The sequence below is a fragment of the Callithrix jacchus genome, chromosome 5, assembly GCF_049354715.1.
Source record: "Callithrix jacchus isolate 240 chromosome 5, calJac240_pri, whole genome shotgun sequence".
Classification (NCBI taxonomy): Eukaryota; Metazoa; Chordata; class Mammalia; order Primates; family Cebidae; genus Callithrix; species Callithrix jacchus.
The window spans coordinates 42,855,360-42,873,361 of NC_133506.1; the positions used below are offsets into that span (position 1 = coordinate 42,855,360).

The 18,002-nt window shown below is 55.0% G+C and overlaps 1 protein-coding gene across 16 annotated transcripts in view; it reads right to left on the reverse strand.

Annotated features, from left to right (window-relative positions):
- The window catches only part of SULF2 (sulfatase 2), a 125,389-nt gene that overhangs the window by 4,421 nt on the left and 102,966 nt on the right, over positions 1-18,002 (reverse strand). For 3 of the 16 annotated variants that reach the window (XM_008996099.4, XM_008996098.5, XM_035298852.3), the window contains exons 8-17: positions 13,894-14,022; positions 12,306-12,359; positions 11,669-11,798; positions 8,823-9,018; positions 4,287-4,515; positions 3,140-3,236; positions 2,186-2,280; positions 1,180-1,239; positions 521-690; positions 102-244 (exon numbers count right to left, since the gene is read on the reverse strand). In XM_008996099.4, the coding sequence (XP_008994347.4) occupies positions 102-244; positions 521-690; positions 1,180-1,239; positions 2,186-2,280; positions 3,140-3,236; positions 4,287-4,515; positions 8,823-9,018; positions 11,669-11,798; positions 12,306-12,359; positions 13,894-14,022 (1,303 nt within the window). Of the gene's footprint in view, positions 1-101; positions 245-520; positions 691-1,179; positions 1,240-2,185; positions 2,323-3,124; positions 3,240-4,286; positions 4,516-8,822; positions 9,019-11,668; positions 11,799-12,305; positions 12,360-13,893; positions 14,023-18,002 lie in introns of all 16 variants that reach the window. The other 13 variants (XM_035298850.3, XM_035298849.3, XM_078371892.1 and 10 more) reach the window with 5 other exon arrangements.

Consider the following 18,002-nt stretch of genomic DNA (forward strand, 5'->3'; position numbering starts at 1 on the left):
CCTCAATGGGACTTGGACAATTTGTCATCACTTCCCTGAGATTGGACGGCCTACCTGGTGGCACGGGTGCACCCCTGCCCCGCTGCTTGTGTTGTCTGTACCTGGTAGGGGTCTGTGTTGAGATCGAAGTACTCTAGGAACCCCGTGGCAAATTCACAGAAGAGAAAGTTGTGAGTCTCGTTGATTGTCCTCATGCACCAGTATGTGTTATTGTTGGCGCTGGTGCAGGCACAGAATGGCCCCACTGCCAAGGAAGACAGAGCACATCCTGAGTGCCTGTGGGAGGAAGCCCCATCTGCCAACAGTGACTCCTGTCAGGGACGCCCCCCCAACCAGTTTCTCGAATGCCAAGAGGCTGCCCCAGGCACCATGGATCCCTGGTGTCAGGGACCCCCTTTCTGGGAGAGGTCTGGGAGTGGAAGCTTTTACAAGCTTGGGGCCAAGTGAGTCACTAAGCGAAATGGAGGTTTCTTGGCCCCCTGGGCCCCAGCCTGTCCATCCCTGCCCGGGGCTCGCTCACAGGTCCAGAAGGGTGCAGTCTGCCAGTGCTGGTTGTTGTGGGTGAAGCACGTGAGGCCTGGCATGCTGCACGTGTCATTGTTCTGCAGGCGCTTGAGCAGCTTGCGGAGTTTCTTCTTGCGCTTCTGCTCCCGCAACAGCCACACTTTGTCCTTCTCCTGCAGACCCTTCCTATGGGCGCAGAGGGCCAGACACATGTTGGGCCACTGAGGGATCAGTGACCCCACGTCTTTGCTCTTTCTGTCCACCTAGGGGCTGGGTTGAGGCTTCTCCAACAGAGACCCATGGGCATAGCAGTTCAGGGTCCCAAGTCCCAATGCTGATCCAAGGCACAGCCGGGGCCAGAACCTGGGTCTTCCGTCGTCCTACTTTAACTCCCAAGAGGGCACAGAGGTGGGGACAGAACTATGCGGCTACTGGGACTCCCGTTGACACCCCTTTCCCTTCCCGAGTCCTGCCCTGTTTGGTGGAGTTGCGGCAACCCCATTTTAGCCACAAGGGGGCATCAGAGGCCCGCTGAGTGTGGACTGGGAAGTAAGGCCTCTTCGGGGTCACCACGGACTTCCCAGGGAAGGGCCAGGGCTTGCTTTTTCTTCTTTAAGCTTAAAGGAGAACTTCTCACGCAGGCCTCTCTTCCCCAGGACCTCAAGCTGCCCTTACCTGAAAGGATGCAGGCTGGAGCCTTTGTGCTTGAGGTGGTCTTTGTGCTGGGTGTCATAGCTGTAAGAGACCCCCCAGCCCCAGCCTTCAGAAATGGCTTAGAGGGTCCCTGGGACTCCGGCGTATAGCTGCTGCCCTGCCCCCTGCCCTCCCCTTCTGGGGTGGTGGTGGGAGGACACTGTCCTATCCCCGGGGCAGCAGGTACCTGCCTGGCTGGCTTCTTTCTCCAAGCATGCACCAGAACCCTGCCTGAAGACCCCAGGCTAGGCTTTAAAAGGTCAGGTTCGTGGTAATTTAGCCACGGCTAGAAGCTGGGCCTGGCTTTAGGTGGCGTCAGCCTCAGCAGCCTTTTCCTTTCCTTTTTGGAGGGTTAATTTCACATGTCAAAGCCTTGGCATCTTGAGGCTGCTTCCCCACCACCTGCCTGCACATGCTTGGCTGGGGTCAGCACAGGGGAGCCTATGTCTGCCAGACTTTCTGGAACGGTCAGGCTTCTCCAGCTGTGCTGTCCAGTACAGGAGCCACTGGCTACCGGTGGCTGCTTCAGTTTGAATTAAGCAAAATAAAAAATTTGGCTCCTTGGTGACACTAGCCACAATTTCAAGGGTGCAGCAGCCACACGGGGTGCAGGGCAGGTACAGGCCATTTCCAGCAGCACAGTGTTCTACTGGACAGAGCTGTTCTAAGAGTTCAGTCCTTTGGGCCAGGGGACCCCTGAGCTGGGAACGTGGACCTCAGACCACGTGGGCAATTTCTGAAAGGGCCTTGGGCAGAGGCCTTTCCCGGCCTGGAGCCGGCTCTGCATAGCAAGTGTGGGCCTCTAGCTAGCGGGACTGGAACCTGGGCGCAGCCTGGCCGACAATAAGGATGTGAATTACAGTTTTTTTTAATGCCATGAGGGAGAAGATGAAGATAAAAAAGTGATGAAAGGGGGCCAGTATGAGAGGAGATGAACTGCCCTGTAGGAGAGTGGGGTCTGAGGCAGGTCCCCTTGCTACTGCCTCACCTGATTTTGTGACAGCCACATTCTTCTGGCCGCTTTTTCCTCAGGTGACCTCGGATTTCTCTCAGGGTCTTAATTTTGTTCTGCAGGGTCTCAATCTGAGGGAGGGGCAGGAGAGGAAGCCTGGAAACCGCCACGGGCTGGGCGAGAAAGGCCTGGCCTGGCGGCTGTCCCCGCACCTCTGCTCAGCAGCGGCGGCTGCACTGCCCAGCCCCACGGCCAGCACGGGCACGTGTGGGTGGGGAGGCGGCACTGGTTCCGCCTGCTGAAGGAAGCCCGCCCTCCCCTCCAGCCAGCGCATGCAAGGGAAGCGAGTCATTTTCCTGGCCTGGCCTGCGCAGGAACCCACTGAGCCCACTGCGTGCTCCCGTATCTCCCCTGGGCTTGGTGAAATGCTTTAATGTAGTGTAGACGTCTTTGTTTTTGTTTGAGGCGGAGTCTCCCTCTGTCACCCAGGCTGGAGTGCAGTGGTGCAATCTCTACTCACTGCAACCTCCACCTCCCGGGTTCAAGTGATTCTCTTGCCTCAGCCTCCCAAGTAGCTGGGATTACAGGCTCATACCACCACACCTGGCTAATTTTTTGTATTTTTAGTAGAGACAGGGTTTCTCTGTGTTAGCCAGGATGGTCTCAATCTCCTGACCTTGTGATCCGCCCGCCTCAGCCTCCCAAAGTGCTGGGATTACAGGTGTGAGCCCCTGTGCAAGGCCAGTGTAGTACTTCTTGTAAGTCTAAAGGGGGACAGTGTGGCTAAGCCGTCCTCCCTCAGCCTGTGTAGGAAGCTGTCTGATGCTGGGACTGACACCGGTCACTGGGTTGAGGAATCTGTGAAGACCTTACTTCACCTCTCCAGCCTCTTCCCTGGGTCTGGCCTCACTGCCCTCCCACTGTGAGTTGGGGGTCTTGTCAGGCCCGTGGTGGCTGAGGGCACGCTCCTCTCACCCGCACTCCACTCACTTCGTGATCGATGTGCAACTTGTGATCTTTCCAGGCCTGCAAGGACTTGTACAGGTCCAGGTCACACCGAACTGTATAGTTCTCCAGGATGTGGCACCTGCTTGAGAGAAGGGATCATATGTGGCTCAGTGGAGGTGGAGGTGGTGGAGGAGGAGGTGATGGGGGAGGAGGTAGAGGAGGAGAGGAAGAGGTGGAGGAGGAGAGGAGGAGGTGATGGAGGAGGAGGGAGAGGAGGAGGCGGAGGAGGAGGTGATGGAGGAGGTGGAGGAGGAGGTGGAGGGAGGAGGAGGAGGAGGTGGAGGAGAGGAGGTAGAAGAGGTGGTAGTGGAGAAGGAGGAGGTGGAGAAGGAGGTGGAGGTGGAGGAGGAGGAGGAGGTGATGGAGGTGGAGGTGGTGATGGAGAAGGTAGAGGAGGAGGAGGAGGTGATGGAGGAGGAGGTGATGAAGGAGGAGGTGATGGAGGAGGAGGTGATGAAGGAGGAGGTGATGGAGGAGGTAGAGGAGGAGGAGGTGGTAGAGGAGGTGATGGAGTTGATGGAGGAGGTGGTGGAGGCAGAGGAGGAGGAGGTGGTGGAGACAGAGGAGGAGGCAGTGATGGAGGAGGTGGTAGTGGAGGTGGTGGAGGTAGAGGAGGACAAGGTGATGGAGGAGGAGGTGGAGAAGGTGGAAGAGGAAGAGGTGGTGGAGGTGATGGAGGTGGTGGAGGTAGAGGAGGAGATGATGGAGGAGGTGCTGGAGGAGGTGATGGAGTAGGAGGTGGAGGAAGAAGAGGTTGTGGAGGTGATGGAGGAGGTGCTGGAGGAGGTGATGGAGTAGGAGGTGGAGGAAGAAGAGGCTGTGGAGGTGATGGAGGAGGTGGTGGAGGAAGTGATAGAGGAAGTGATGGAGGAGGTGATAAAGGAGGTGGTGGAGGTAGAGGTGATAGAGGAGGTGATGGAGGAGGAGTTGGAGGAAGAAGAGGTGGTAGAGGAGGTGGTGGAGGTGGAGGTGATAGAGGAGGTGATGGAGAAGGTGCTGGAGGAGGTGATGGAGGAGGAAGAGGTGGTGGAGGAAGAGAAGGACCAGCCTAGGGGCCCAAGAGATGTGGGAAGCCCTTCCAAAGGTCTGTCCTGTCCTCGTCACCCTCAACTTCCACCTGGACACTCACCGATTTGTCACTTTGATGGGGTTGGTGGTGGCGTAGTTGGGAAGGCCTCCAGTGCCACTGAAGTCCCCACCATCCTTGTCGTCTGGGTTCTCAGGGGCCCCTGGCGAGTGCCGCTTGGTGAGGTTTTGGAGCTGGGCAGCATCACCCAGGCCTTCGTGGTGCGCCCTGCCATCTGCCTCAATGGCCACTGAGCGGAGGGAGCGATAGCGAAGGTAGCTGGACTTGTACCCTGTGGGCATTGAGGGGTGGCAGAGTCAGGGAGGCGGGAAAGGCTGGCCGGGCTGTCTGGGCAGTGGCTCCTTCATCAAGATAGAGCCAGGCTGCTAAGAATGAAGCTCAGCACTGCTTGCGACTTGAGGGGTCATGAAATCTACCCGCCTGCTCACAGATCTTGGGAGGGCCTCAAGCTGATCACACCGGCAACACTGAAGTCCTAGAGCCAAGAAGCCACCGGCTCGAGAGGATTTCAAACAAGAGCTGCGTACGGGTAAAGAAATGATGGCACATCATCTGTACAACGGAATGCGCCACCAGGAGCAAGGTTCTGATTCATGCCAGAGCGTGGATGAGTATCAAAAGCATCCTGATGAGTGAGAGCAGCCAGACACAAAGCGGGCTCGTATTGTTCATTCCATTTATAGGAACTATCCAGAATAGGTAAATCTACAGTGGCAGAGAGATCGGTGGTTGCTGAGATGGGGAGGACAGTGAGGCGTGACTGCGGGCAGGTGCGGGGTTCCCTCCTGGGGTGATGGAATGTTTTGGGACTAGTTAGGGGTGTGCAACACTGTGAACGTATTTAATGTCTCTGCATTGTATACAACTGTGAACATGCTAGGTTTTATGTCATCTCAACTTCATCTCAATTAAAAAGGAAAAAAAGTAGTATGGATATGAAAACACCTCGAACTGGGAAAAGGGCCCTGCAGTGCCTGCATGTCTCTGGAGAGACATGGATGGGGACTGGGGAAGCCACTTAGCTTCTCCGAGACCCAGTGAGCTGGAGGCTGCCAGCCAGGTGCATGGGGCATGAGGCTGAGAGGAGCTTTACGGACACCCTAATGCCAAAAACTCAGTGCGTGTAGGCTAACTTGACACCCCAGAGAGCCTGCATCTTCTGTCTCAAAAACAAATCTGAGTTGCTGACATGAGAGAGAAAAAGGGGAGGTGGGGGCGGTGACGGAGGGTGGAGGCTTCCAGCTTCCGGAAAGGAAACAGATGTCTCCCATGCCCACAGCTCCACGTGGTCAGGATGAGCCGAAGGGGAGCGGCCCCTCTGGCTGGCCAGTGTCTTCCCTGCTGGCCACAGCCCCGCCACGTCTTCTTGTGTTAAACCTCTGCCACCCGGCATGTGTCTGGCCCCAGCATGCACTGGCGTTGTAATCCTTCTCCATATGTACCTGGTTTAAGGAGAAGAGCCTGGAGCCAGTTAGTGGCCCAGCTTTTGTTAGGTCCCAAGTGACCTGGAGATGGTGACCAAGGAGGACCTACTGGAGGCAGGTGGTGGTGGAAGGTGGTGGAAGGAGGGAGGAAAGGGCTTCCTTTCCCACGTGGCCTGGGTCTCGCTGCCCCTGTTCTTGGGGGATGTTTTGTATCTTTCAGTTCTCAGACACCTTCATCCGAGTAACAAGGGCCAAAGGGTCCTGAGGGCCCAGGAGAGGCATCCCCTCTCTAGCAAAGCCTTGGGCCTTTTCTGGCGCCGGGGAAGCCTTCTCTGCGGCCCTTCCCTCCTTCGGCTTAGTCTCCCTGAAGCCAGTGCACAAAGTCTGAGGGCACTCCCTGTGCCTCTCGGGTTGCCCTGAGAGACCCCGGACCGGACATAGCCCAGCGTGTTCTCTCTGCTCCTCTTGTCTCAGTGGGCTCAGGAGTGAGCTGCTTTCCTCTTTCTACCACCCTCCTCCTCCCAGCTCTAGACCCAGGGGCCTCTAAACCACGGCGAAAGGGCCCAGACCGGCCTCTGGCTGTCTTTGGAACACAGTTTCACCAGGCACAGCTGCTGCCTTTTGCCTAGACCTCTGCAGGCGCAGGGCTGAGCCGCTGACACGGTAAGGCCGGCAAAGCTCACGACCTTTCCTCTCCACTCTCCACAGAAATGGTCTCCCCGCCCTGTGTCAATCCTTTCCTGGACTGAAGTCACACGACTTGTTCTCCCCATTCCTCTTACTGTGTCCCTGTCCAGAGTCCTGGAGCTAACACCTTCCTGCCACACAAACGGGGCATGGGACAGGACTTCATCGCCTGGCAGCCGAGAGCTCTGGTGTGGCAGTAGTATTCTCAGCTGCAAACCCTTGAGCACATGTGTGGGCCCTAGCGATTTGGGCAAATCCTCATGATGGTGCCTGCCTTACAGGGCTCTGTGGAGGATGGCACAAAACAGAACCAGTGAAGCGTTCGGTGTGATGAGCTGGTGTGGACCAGCTACCGTGGTGGCTGGGGACGCTGCCTGCAGCTATGTTCTCACCTCAGGTGACACCCTGGGCCCACTCCCTGCCTCCCTAGGCCAGCATTCCCTTGCATGATATGGCTGCTCGTGCCCACTGTGCCGCTCACCACCCTGAGCCACACCGGTCACCTCTCTGTGGCTGGGACCGCCACGCCCATTCTGAGCACACAGAAGTCCTTCATCTTCCTCCTCCTCAGAACACTTGCTTTCTGGCCGACAAGGCCTGCTCCTTTCTGTACCGGGTTCTGAATAAATGTCCACTGAGCACCATCCTGCAGCCACCACCCCTCTGCCCTATCCTGCCACCGCTGCATCTCCTTCACGCATTTTTCACTGGGAAAGTGGCCCTCTCTGCTAACTTCTTCACCTCTTGTCTCATCCACGAGGTCCATGAGAGTCAGTGTCTCTCTAGGTCAACTCTGATCTCAGTGTCTGCACAGAGTTCAAGAAATGAATGAACCCCGGCAACCTGGTCTCATCCCCCGAGTCCTGGTCCCTTCCTTCTGTTCCCAGCTCCGTCTTCTGTTGTGGGCTGGCCAGCTTGGCCTGGCTTCCCCACACCACAGCCTCTGCTCACTAGAGGCCAGCAGCACCCGTCCATCACACTCAACTGTGCCTGCCAAAAATGTCTCCAAACATTGCCAGTGTCCCCTGGAGGACAGAAAGCCCCCAGGCTCAGCCTGCTCTAGGCTGACTGCTCAGAAAAGAGGGACAGGCCAGGCGTGGTGGCTCATGCCTATAATCCCAGCACTTTGGGAGGCCAAGATGGGTGGATCATGATGTCAGGAGTTTGAGACCAGCCCGGCCAAAATGGTGAAACCTCATTTCTACTAAAAATACAAAAATTAGCCACGCATGGTGGTGCACGTCTGCAATCCAGCTACTCAGGAGGCTGAGGCAGGAGAATCCCTTGAACCTGGGAGGCAGAGGTTGCCGTGAGCTTAGATCGTGCCATTGCACTCCAGCCTGGAAGAAAGAGCAAGACGCCATCTCAAAAAAAAAAAAAAAAATAGAGGGACAGAGTGTCTTGTGGGAGACCCTGGCAGGGGAGGAATGAATGCTGGGCAGGAGATAGGGCTGGAGTCCCAGATCAGCCACATGAGCCAGGCTTTCCTGTCCATCATGAGGGTGGTCGCCCTGCCTCACTCACAGGCTGCTGACAGGAGGTCCAGCCTCTGACATCACACTTGCCGAGGACTTCTTACCAGGGCTGAGCTGACTCTCAGCTACTTAGGGACATTTTTCTTTCCTCTAAGCCTTAATAAGGGGGGAAAAAAGCTGAATTTCTCCCTGCGAGATCTTGCATTATTTAAAGATGATCCACTGTGCCACACGCTGAAGCAAGGAGAGGCTGGCTGTGTAATCCAATCTGGAAACCAATCGTCCTATTCAGCTAGGACAGTTAATGTAGTAGTTTCCAATCAGCTGGCCAGGAAATATACCGGCGGATCATCACTGGGAAGCGCTGTTTGGAGCAGGGGCTAGGTGTTAATGGCGAGAGACGTGTCTGCTCCATGGTGAAGATGTTTGCTGCCTGGCTGGGTGGACCGGAGGAGACCACCGCACCCGTCCCGGACACCTCAGTCTCTAATGAGGCCGTGGTCTTATAAACTAAGGAGATTTTTTTCTGAGATAGAGTCTTGTTCTGTCGCCCAGGCTGGAGTGCAGTGGCGTGATCTTGGCTCCGTGCAGCCGCCACCTCCCGGGTTCAAGCGATTCTCCTGCCTCAGCCTCCCAAGTAACTGGGATTACAGGCGTGCACCACCATGTCAGCTCATTTTGTCTTTTCAGTAGAGACGGGTTGCACCATGTGGCCAGGCTGGTCTCGAACTACTGACCTCAGGCCGAACTCCGCCTCGGCCTCCCAAAGTGCTGGGATTACAGGTATGAGCCACCATGCCTGGACTTATCTGTTTTATTATTACTGCTTCCACTAGCACAGGTGGCTTGTGAGGAGGTATGGCTGTGTCCCCAGTCCCTAGATCACTACCTGGCAAAGTGACAGTCTCTGTGGAATTGTGTGAATGAAAGAATGGGGCTCCCAGGCAGGGTCTCTCTCCTCCCATCCTACTCAGCCAGGTCGTGACACTTACTCTTCTTGAAGAGCCTTCTCCGGCGTTCGGCCAGGCTGAGCTTGTAGTCATCGTTGCCACAGACACAGGCCTCGCTGCCCTGCCCGTAGTACTTGGGCACGAGGTTGGAGAAGGCTCTGCCATCATCCAGCGGCATGGTGTCCCTGCATTTGTGCAGCTTCAGTGTCCCCGTGGCGTCCTCCACACACTGCCACTTCTGCAAGGCACACCAGGGTCTCAGCCAGCTGCTTGTCTGCTCCTCCAGACCCGCCTCTCCCCTGCCACCCCCATCCACCCCAGAGACATTCCCGCCCTGCCTGCACCCAGCCCTACACCTGCATCTGCAAGTGCCGCTTCTGGCCATGCTTCAACCTCGGGCAGAACCACCATCACCTGCCGCGAGATGCCTACGACAGCCACCACTCATGGCTGCCTGCTTCTCTCTGCTCCGAAAATCCACCCACAGGACAGTTAGAGGACTCTTTTTTTTTGAGACGGAGTCTTGCTCTGTCGCCAGGCTGGAGTATGGTGGTGCGATCTCGGCTCACTGCTGCAACCTCCAACTCCCAGGTTCGAGCAATTCTTCTGCCTCAGTCTCCTGAGTAGCTGGGATTACAGGCGCACGCCACCATGCCCAACTAATTTTCTATTTTTAGTAGAGATGGGGTTTTGCCAGAATGGCTGGAGTATGGTGGTGCGATCTCGGCTCACTGCTGCAACCTCCAACTCCCAGGTTCGAGCAATTCTTCTGCCTCAGTCTCCTGAGTAGCTGGGATTACAGGCGCACGCCACCATGCCCAACTAATTTTCTATTTTTAGTAGAGATGGGGTTTTGCCAGAATGGTCTCTATCTTCGACCTCATGATCTACCTGCCTTGGCCTCCCAAAGTGCTGGGAGTGCAGGCGTGAGCCACCGCACCTGGCCAAGGAATCTTTCCAAAGGGCAAGTCAGGTCATGTTACTCTCCTACTCATAACCTTTCAATGGCTCCCACTGTCTTTAGGACAAGACCCAAGCTCCTGATACAGGTCTTCAAACACTCTCCCAATCAGGCCGTTGCCTACCCACGGGTCCTCCTCTCCTGCCCCTGCTCTGCCTCAGCCCGGCCCTCGCTCTCCAGTATCCCAAGGACTGCTGCCTCCGGGCCTCGGTGCGCTGTTCCTTCTCCCTAGATGCCTTGTCTCCAGCCCTCATGCTGCCAGGGCCTTTTCTTCCTTCTGTCTCTGCTCCAGCGCAAAGAGGACCCTGACCGCCTTCCCACAGACTGTGGTCAGAAGCTTAATGTAAACAGAATCACCGTCCAAACTGCTCCTCTTCTCTCCCCTGTTCCAGCCTCCTGGATCCCCTCATGGGATTCTGCAATGACCGACCTGCCAACTAGATTCTCTTCCCGTCTGTCAACCCTGCTCCAGCCCGTTCACCACATGACTCTTTAGGGCCTATTTTGTGCTAAAGTGACCTTTCCAGGCCACGGGTCGGATCTGCTCCCTGTATCTCTCCAGCACATAGCATGTGCCCAGCACTGTGTGTTGATACTAACTTGCTCACTATACCTCACGCGACCCTACAAGGCAGGTGACGAGGCACACAGAGGTAGAGGGACGTGTCCTGGGTCACACAGCTGGGGCATGCGAGGGCTGTAGGGTATAGTGTGGAACCTGGCGCCACCATCTCCGCCCTCTGCTGTGTCCCCCAACTCACTGCTATTGAAGGCCCCCTGCCTTTCACCTGCTCTCCTTGCCCCTGTCATGCCCATCTCCCGTCCCATCTCCTCCCTGCCGGCTGGTGTTGCTCTTCCCCCACCCTCCTCTCCAAGCCCACCTTGGCCTTCCAGCCTTAGAAAAGCCTTGTTCAGGCTTTCTCAAACGTGTCAGTTTCTGCTATCTCTGAATACTTCCCAGGTAATTTTCTTTTTTCTTATTTTTAGAGACACGTTATTCTGTCACCCAAGCTGGAGTGCCGTGGTGCAGTCATAGCTCACTGCAGCCTCCAGCCCGTGGGCTCAAGCCATCCTCCCACCTCTGCTCTGGAGTAGCTGGGACCACAGGCTTGAGCCACTGAGAGGCGGCCCCGCGGCTCCTGCTCTCTGCCCCACAGCAAACTGCTAATTATGGCTGTTCCTGGCCATCATTTCCTTAATATTTCTCTTGCAATCAATTCACTTTTTAAAAAATGTATATGAATTTATTTTTAAAAGCCATTGCTTGTCACTTCTATAAAAGAAAAATCAAAGTGAACGCAGTAAAATAAAATTATTTAACTTCTGCTGGGGCCCTTTGTGCAAGAGGGGTCGCCAAGGGCCAGAGAGGCGTGAAGGGCACACGCACACCCATGGGACACTTGGCCTCTGACATGGTCAGGTCCCAAGGCTGCTGAGAAAGGAATCACTAGCTGGGCGCAGTGGCTCACACCTCTAATCCCAGCACTTTGGGAGGCCGAGGTTGGGCAAATCACAAGGTCAAGAGTTTGAGATCAGCCTGACCAACCTGGAGAAACCCCATCTGTACTAAAAATATAAAAATTAGCCAGGCGTGGTGACACGCGCCTGTAATCCCAGATACTTGGAAGCCTGAAGTAGGAGAATCGCTTGAAACTGGGAGGCGGAGGTTGCAGCGAGCCAAGATCACGTCATTGCACTCCAGCCTGGGTGACAGAGTGAGACTCTGTCTCAAAAAAAAAAAAAAAAAAAAATTACTTATAATTAGTGTCACCCAGCATCACCAAACAGCATCTTGGGCGTCACACGGCAGCAAAGGGCTACCTGTTGGGAGGCCTCGGCCCTGCTGGCTGGGCAACTCTCAGGGCCTCGCAGGCCAGGGCTGGCTACAGTCGGGAGGGGCCGTCAGGAGGACAGGGAGCCTTCTTACTTGTCCCAGCTGCTCGCATGCTGTCTGGTACTCGGCACGCTGACACAGGTCCTGCACACGCTGGTACCTGGGCAGGAAGTTCTCCTCCTGGGCGTCCACCTTGTCACTGTCTCTCTTGTGTAGCAGTTTGCTGTGGGGCAGACAGCAGGAGCCGCGGGGACAGCCTCTCAGCTTTGAGGAGCACGGGAAGCGCACGTGTCCACTTAGAGGGGACCCCCTGGCTCTGGCTTATCTTCACAGTGGAGGACGCAGGGCCACCCTGTTCTGACCTCCTGATGTTTAGGAGACTTAAGATATTAGAATTTCATAAGAAACTTCCCAAACGGCATGAGTTTGCAATAAGTTAAATACATGGAAGACATTGTACAGGCTGAATATAACATGCTAAAAGGCTGCCCGTGACCTCAGACCCTAATTCTGTGTCATCTATAGGAGCAGCGAATGGGCTCTGTGTTGAGGGGTCTTTGGACACAGCTGCAAAGCCACTGCTGGAAGGTAGCTCCATGGCTCTATTCTCCCTGCTACCCCGGTGGGAGGTCTGAACACCGTGATGGGTGGGGCTACAGCAGTTTCCTGGGGGGAGGGAGGGAGAGAGGCAGGTGGGCAGGTGGTGGCCCTCCCAGGACTCAGCACTCACCCTCTCTCCACCAGGAAGGAGTTCCGCCAGACCTTCAGCTTTTTCAAATGAAACCTGGAAAAAAAGCACAGCTCTTGCTTCTCAGCTATGTGAGGGCTCACCACGACCCCCGATGACCCCCAGGAGCAGGGATGACGCCTGAAGTCAGCCTCCGTTTCCAGTCAGAAGCTTCTGCACCCTTCTGCAAGTTGATCCATCCCTTCCCCTAGAGACTTGGGTCTGGAGGCACATGGGGCAGAAATGACCCAGGTCAGTCACTCTAAGTCCCACCCACGTAACAGTGTGTGCGCACAGGAAGCCCAACAACTGCCCCGGAGCTGGAAGAGCTGTCTTCAGTTCAGTGCCAGGTCAGCGGCTGTCCTGGTGTCAGATTCATTGCACTGAGTTTGGCGTGTTTTCGTCTTTGAAGCGCTGCTATATGTTTTCTGCGTTTTCTCCTCGATGCTCTTCTGTGTGTTTTCTGTGTTTTCGTCTTTGACACTCTGCTGTGTTTTCTGCATTTTCGTCTTCGACGCTCTGCTGTGTGTTTTCTGTGTTTTCGTCTTTGACACTTTGCTGCGTGTTTTCGTCTTTAATGCTTTGCTGTTGCATGTATGTATTTTGTGTGTTTCACCAACTGCCACTTGGTCATTTCCATTTCCTAGATGGGCACTCTGAAGTCGAGAGGGGAAGCTTCCACCCTGTCCCCTGACCCCTAGGTGGCCTGGCTCCCAGGCCAGTGTCCCCAGATGTCTCCATTTTATACTATTACAGCTCACCTGGCCTCAGTTGGGGTTGGAGCCTTAATGGACGTATTCCCCCTACAGGGCAGCCAGATGTGGGCACATAGTGCCTCTGGGAGGCCACCAAGGAAGGGCTCCGCTGCCAGAGGTGCAAGCCAGGAGCTGACATAGCACCTGGAGGTCAGGAACCTGGTGGCAGTGAGAGTGCTGGCCACCAGATGTCGCTGCGGCCACGCTGGCACCCGTGCCCTGCCTCAGCTCGCCTTGCACCTGTGTGACTTGCTCACCCTCACGGTTCCTATTCTGCCTCTCTGGACACCTAGGAATATGTTCCTGTCACACCCTCCAGCATTAAAGCTAGGGGCATGGCAAGTCAGTGTCTGAATTCCCGGAGCTGCATCCAGACTTGCTGTGGTATCTCCGACAAGTCACTCAATCGTCTTGGGATTCAGATTCCAAGCTGGTAAAATGGGGATGACACTAATGCCCACCTCACTGGCTTACAGTGAGGATCAAATTCATAGAATCCCCACACGGTCCTCAGAACAGCGCCTCACGCACAGTCGATGCATAGTTAGCACTAACCATCACTGCTGCTATTATTTCAAGCTCTGTATAATTTTAGCTCCAAGAAGGTCCCCAACTGGTCACCTTGGCCACATTCCAGATGGGAAGACAGAATCTCAGACAGGGGACCATGCTTCTTTCCCACAGCAGGTAAGTGGTTGGGGTGGGGGGACCTGAGAACCCTAGTTCCCGACCCTTGGGGACCTCATGTTCTAGACCCATAGGGTTTTGCCCTGAGTTCCTGCAGGTCAGGATCCCAGTGTCCGGCCCCCCCAGCACCGGCCCTGTCCCTTCCTCACCGATTCATCGGCTGTTCCGAGTCCAGCAGCTTGAGGATGGATTTCCCGTCCATATCCTCAGGTATTTTCAGGCCTGCAATGTCCAGGATGGTGGGGGCCAGGTCAATGTTGAGGACGATGTGGGGATTCCTGGGGGAGGCAGGAGATCAGGGACTCAGACACCTGGGTGGTGGGGCCTCAGCCTCACTCGGGGGTTAGGGGGTTGTGGTGGGCAGCAGGTTGCAGGGGGCTGACACCTGCAGGAATGGAAGCTGCGGTCTGGCACCTCGACCCTCAGCAGCTCCCCGCTGTGGCTCAGATTCAGCCGAACCACCATTTTCCACTTGCCCCCCCCCCTTAGCTTCTGCACCTCAGACATGCCATGGCATGAGCTGACAGCCCCACCCTGTCCCCCTCCTGCCCTCCCTGCCCCTACTTCCTGAGTGAAGACAACCCACCTTGACAGCCAGCCCAAATCCTGGCCCTTCCCGAGTCCTTCCCCAGGACCTCTGAGGCACCACTGGTCCTCACTGTCCCTCAACAGCCCAGGCACAGCCCAGCCTCAGGGGCTTCTTCTTTACTGTCCCCTGTACCTGGAACATCCTTTTCCTGGAGATTGGTGTGCCACTGTCCCTCCCCTCTTTAGTTCTTTGCTTTATTACCAAGGAGGCCCATGACAGGCTTTGGTGGTCCCCACCTGTCCCTGGTGATCACACCTTAATGTGACCCCCTTGCCTTGGGTATGGACCAACCTGGACCTACTGCCAACAGTGGGACATGGCGAAGGTGATGGGCTGTGTTATGAGATAGGCATCTCTATCCTGTCGGCAGTCTTGCTCTGGACTCTGTCCCCTTGCTGGCTTTGAAGAAGCAAGCCACTCTAAATCAGCAGCTGGACTGTGAGCAGTTTGGGAGGCAGAGTGCATGGGTTCAAGTCCTCTGCTTGCATTGGACCTGCTCCAGGAGCAGGGACGAGGATGCTCCCCAGTCAAGCCTCTGGATGAGACCACAGCCCTGGCCAGCACCTTGATTTCAGCCTAAGCAGAGGACCCTGCAGGGCTGGGCCCAGGCTTCTGACCCTCAGACACTGTAAGTTTGTGTGTGTGTGTTGTCTGGCAGTTTGTTCTGCAACGCAAGGCCCCTCCTGAGGACCCTATTTGGAACTGCACCCCCTCCCCACCCTCCCAGGTTTACCTTTCTCCTGAAGCCTTATCACCATCTCATAAGCTATAGACTTTACTTATTTCTCTGGTTTATTGTCTACTGCCCAGTAAGACTCCAAGCTGCAGGAAGGCTGGCTCAGGTGGTCACTTCTGTATCCCCAGGACTTGTACCCTTAGACACACAGTAGCTACTCACTAAATATTGGCGAAGTGAATTCCCATACATATGCCACCTCTCCTGGCTCCTTTTTTTTTTTTTTTTGAGACGGAGTCTTGCTGTGTCACCCAGGCTCAGGCTGGAGTGTGGTGGCGAGATCTCAGCTCACTGCAACCTCCACCTCCTGGGTTCAAGCAATTCTCATGCCTCAGCCTCCCAACAGCTGAGATTACAGACATGTGCCATCACACCTGGCTAATTTTTGTACTTTTAGTAGAGGTGGGGTTTCAGCATGTTGGCCAAGCTACTCTTGAACTCCTGACCTCAGGCGATACAACTGCCTTGGCCTCCCAAAGTGCTGGGATTACAGGCATAAGCCACCTCGCCTGGCTCAGTTTCTGGCTGATGGCATTCCCAGTGTAGGGTAAGGGACTTGAGGGGTGTGCCCAGCACAGGGTCCAGCTCCTGTGGAATGAATGGTGGACACACGCGCCATCAGAGCACCTGAGTGCCTTCCCTGCCAGTTCCCTGGCAATCAGGGCAGGGCCTAGGTCCTAGAGTGTCAGTAATCTTTAACCCTCCATCTCTCCCCAGTCCAGTGCCCTGTGAACATCAGACAGGCTGCCAAGCCTGTGTGCAGCTGGGGAAGGTGGGCTGAAGCTGAGTCACGGGGGCTCAAAGGCCAGTGTGAGGTGGTAAAACAACCTGGAGGCGAGGGAGCTGGGAAGGCTGCTAAGTGAAGGGCGCTCTGCCGAATCCAGCAACCACCAGCCGATGGGGCTGAGCTTGTCCACTGGCCCCGCTCCCTCAGGCTCGGGGGGAGGACAGTGGCTGCTTCTCCTGGCCATGCCTTGCTCCGTGAAGCACCTTCTAATTCTGGAGGAACTACCTGACCCCATTCAGAGGCCACTGTCCAATGCACTCAGTCTGGTCACTCAAGGGTTTCTGTCACCTCTGACTACAGTGATTGGTTCAGGGAAGGACCTGTGACCTCAGTCTGGCCAGTGGGAACTAGCCTCAGGTCTTCTGTTCAAAGCAGTCTGGCTTCCTCAACAGGATGGTTTACTGTCTATTGCCCAGTTAGACTCTAAGCTGCAGGAAGCCTGGCTCAGGTGGTCACTTCTGTATCCTCTGAACATCTGGAGTTGCCGGCTCTGCCTTAAGGAGAAAAACCTGTCTGAGAATGAAGCCAATTCAGCGGAAATGGGACTGAGAGATAAGAAATGAGAGCTTCCCAATGGCATGGTAAGACTGCTGGATCCAGCCATGCCTGAGGCTAGAGCTGTGCATGGAATTTTCAGTTACTGTAGTTACTACATTCCTTTTCTCATTCAGCTCATCTGGTTCAAAGGTTGTTTCTGGTTGCAACCAAAGTAGTCCCGGCTGACAGACACTGTGTGTCTTTGGTACCAAGCCTGACATTGGCACTGTCTTTTTCTTGACCACATGGGATGTGGTTTTGGGTCCTATGAGTCAGATCACAGATTCTGAAGCTGACCAACCCCCCACGTCAGTGTTTGTAGAGCCCTCAGTGGGTCAGATTCTTTCTGTTCACGGGGATGGTTCGAGGTTTCTGAGAGGTGTGGCAGAGGGGGATAGAAAATGCCTGGCTTCAAACCCCAGCCCCTTCCCTGACTTGCTATGTGAATGCAGGCAACTTAACCTCTCTGTGCCTCTGTGTGCTTGGGTATAAAACAGAATTAATATAAGCATCCATGTCACAGAGCTGTTTTGATGCTGAAATGAATTATTAATTTTCTTTTAAGATGAAGCCTCATTCTGTTGCCCAGGTTAGAGTGCAGTGGTGCGATCTTGGCTCAACACAACCTCCGCCTCCTGCATTCAAGCAATTCTCCCGCCTCAGCCTCCTGAGTAGCTTGGATTACAGGTGTGCAGCACCATGTCACCATGTCCAGCTGATTTTTGTATTTTTAGTAGAGGCAGGGTTTCACTATGTTAACAGTTTGGTCTCGAACTCCTGACCTCAAGTGATCTGCCCACCTGAGCCTCCCAAAGTGCTGGGATTACAGGTGTGAGCCATCGGGACCAGCCTGCAATGAAATACTACGTAGTTCTTTTTTTTTTTGAGATAGAGTCTTGCTCTGTCACCCAGGCTGGAGTGCAATGGCGCAATCTCTACTCACCACAACCTCTGCCTCCTGGGTTCAAGTGATTCTCCTACTTTAGCCTCCAGAATAGCTGGGATTACAGATGCATGCCACCCCGCCTGGCTAATTTTCTGTATTTTTAGTAGAGATGGGGTTTCACCATGTTGGCCAGGCTGGTCTCGAACTCTTTACCTCATGATCTGCCTGCCTTAGCCTCCCAAAGTGCTGGGATTACAGGCATGAGCCACCATGCCTGGCCTATTCCATAGTTTCTTAGACCAGGCCTTGAAGAATAGGTACTCCACACGAATGGGCTATCATTATTACAGCTCTTATTCCAGTGGGGATGCTGAGAGCCCAAGACACACATGATCTGATGAGGTCAACAGAGAGTCATCACTTTCTCTGGACTTGAACTCATGCAGCCTGCCTCCTGGAATTCTCAAAATGTGTCCAAGGCAGTGGGAACATGTCAGTCTGGAATTCCATGCTGCACTGTCAATGCCTTTTCAGGAGGAAGTCTGCAGCCAGCCCTGTGTGAGTGCTGGGTCTGGGCGAGGGTAGAAGTCAGGCCGACTGAGAATCTCAATAGCAACACATCTGCTTTTCAAAAGACCCATTTGAGCCAGTTCATAATTTCCCAGCTGATCCAAGGAAGCTGCTGCCATGAATACCGGCCTGTCTGCTCCCCTGCCCCAGATG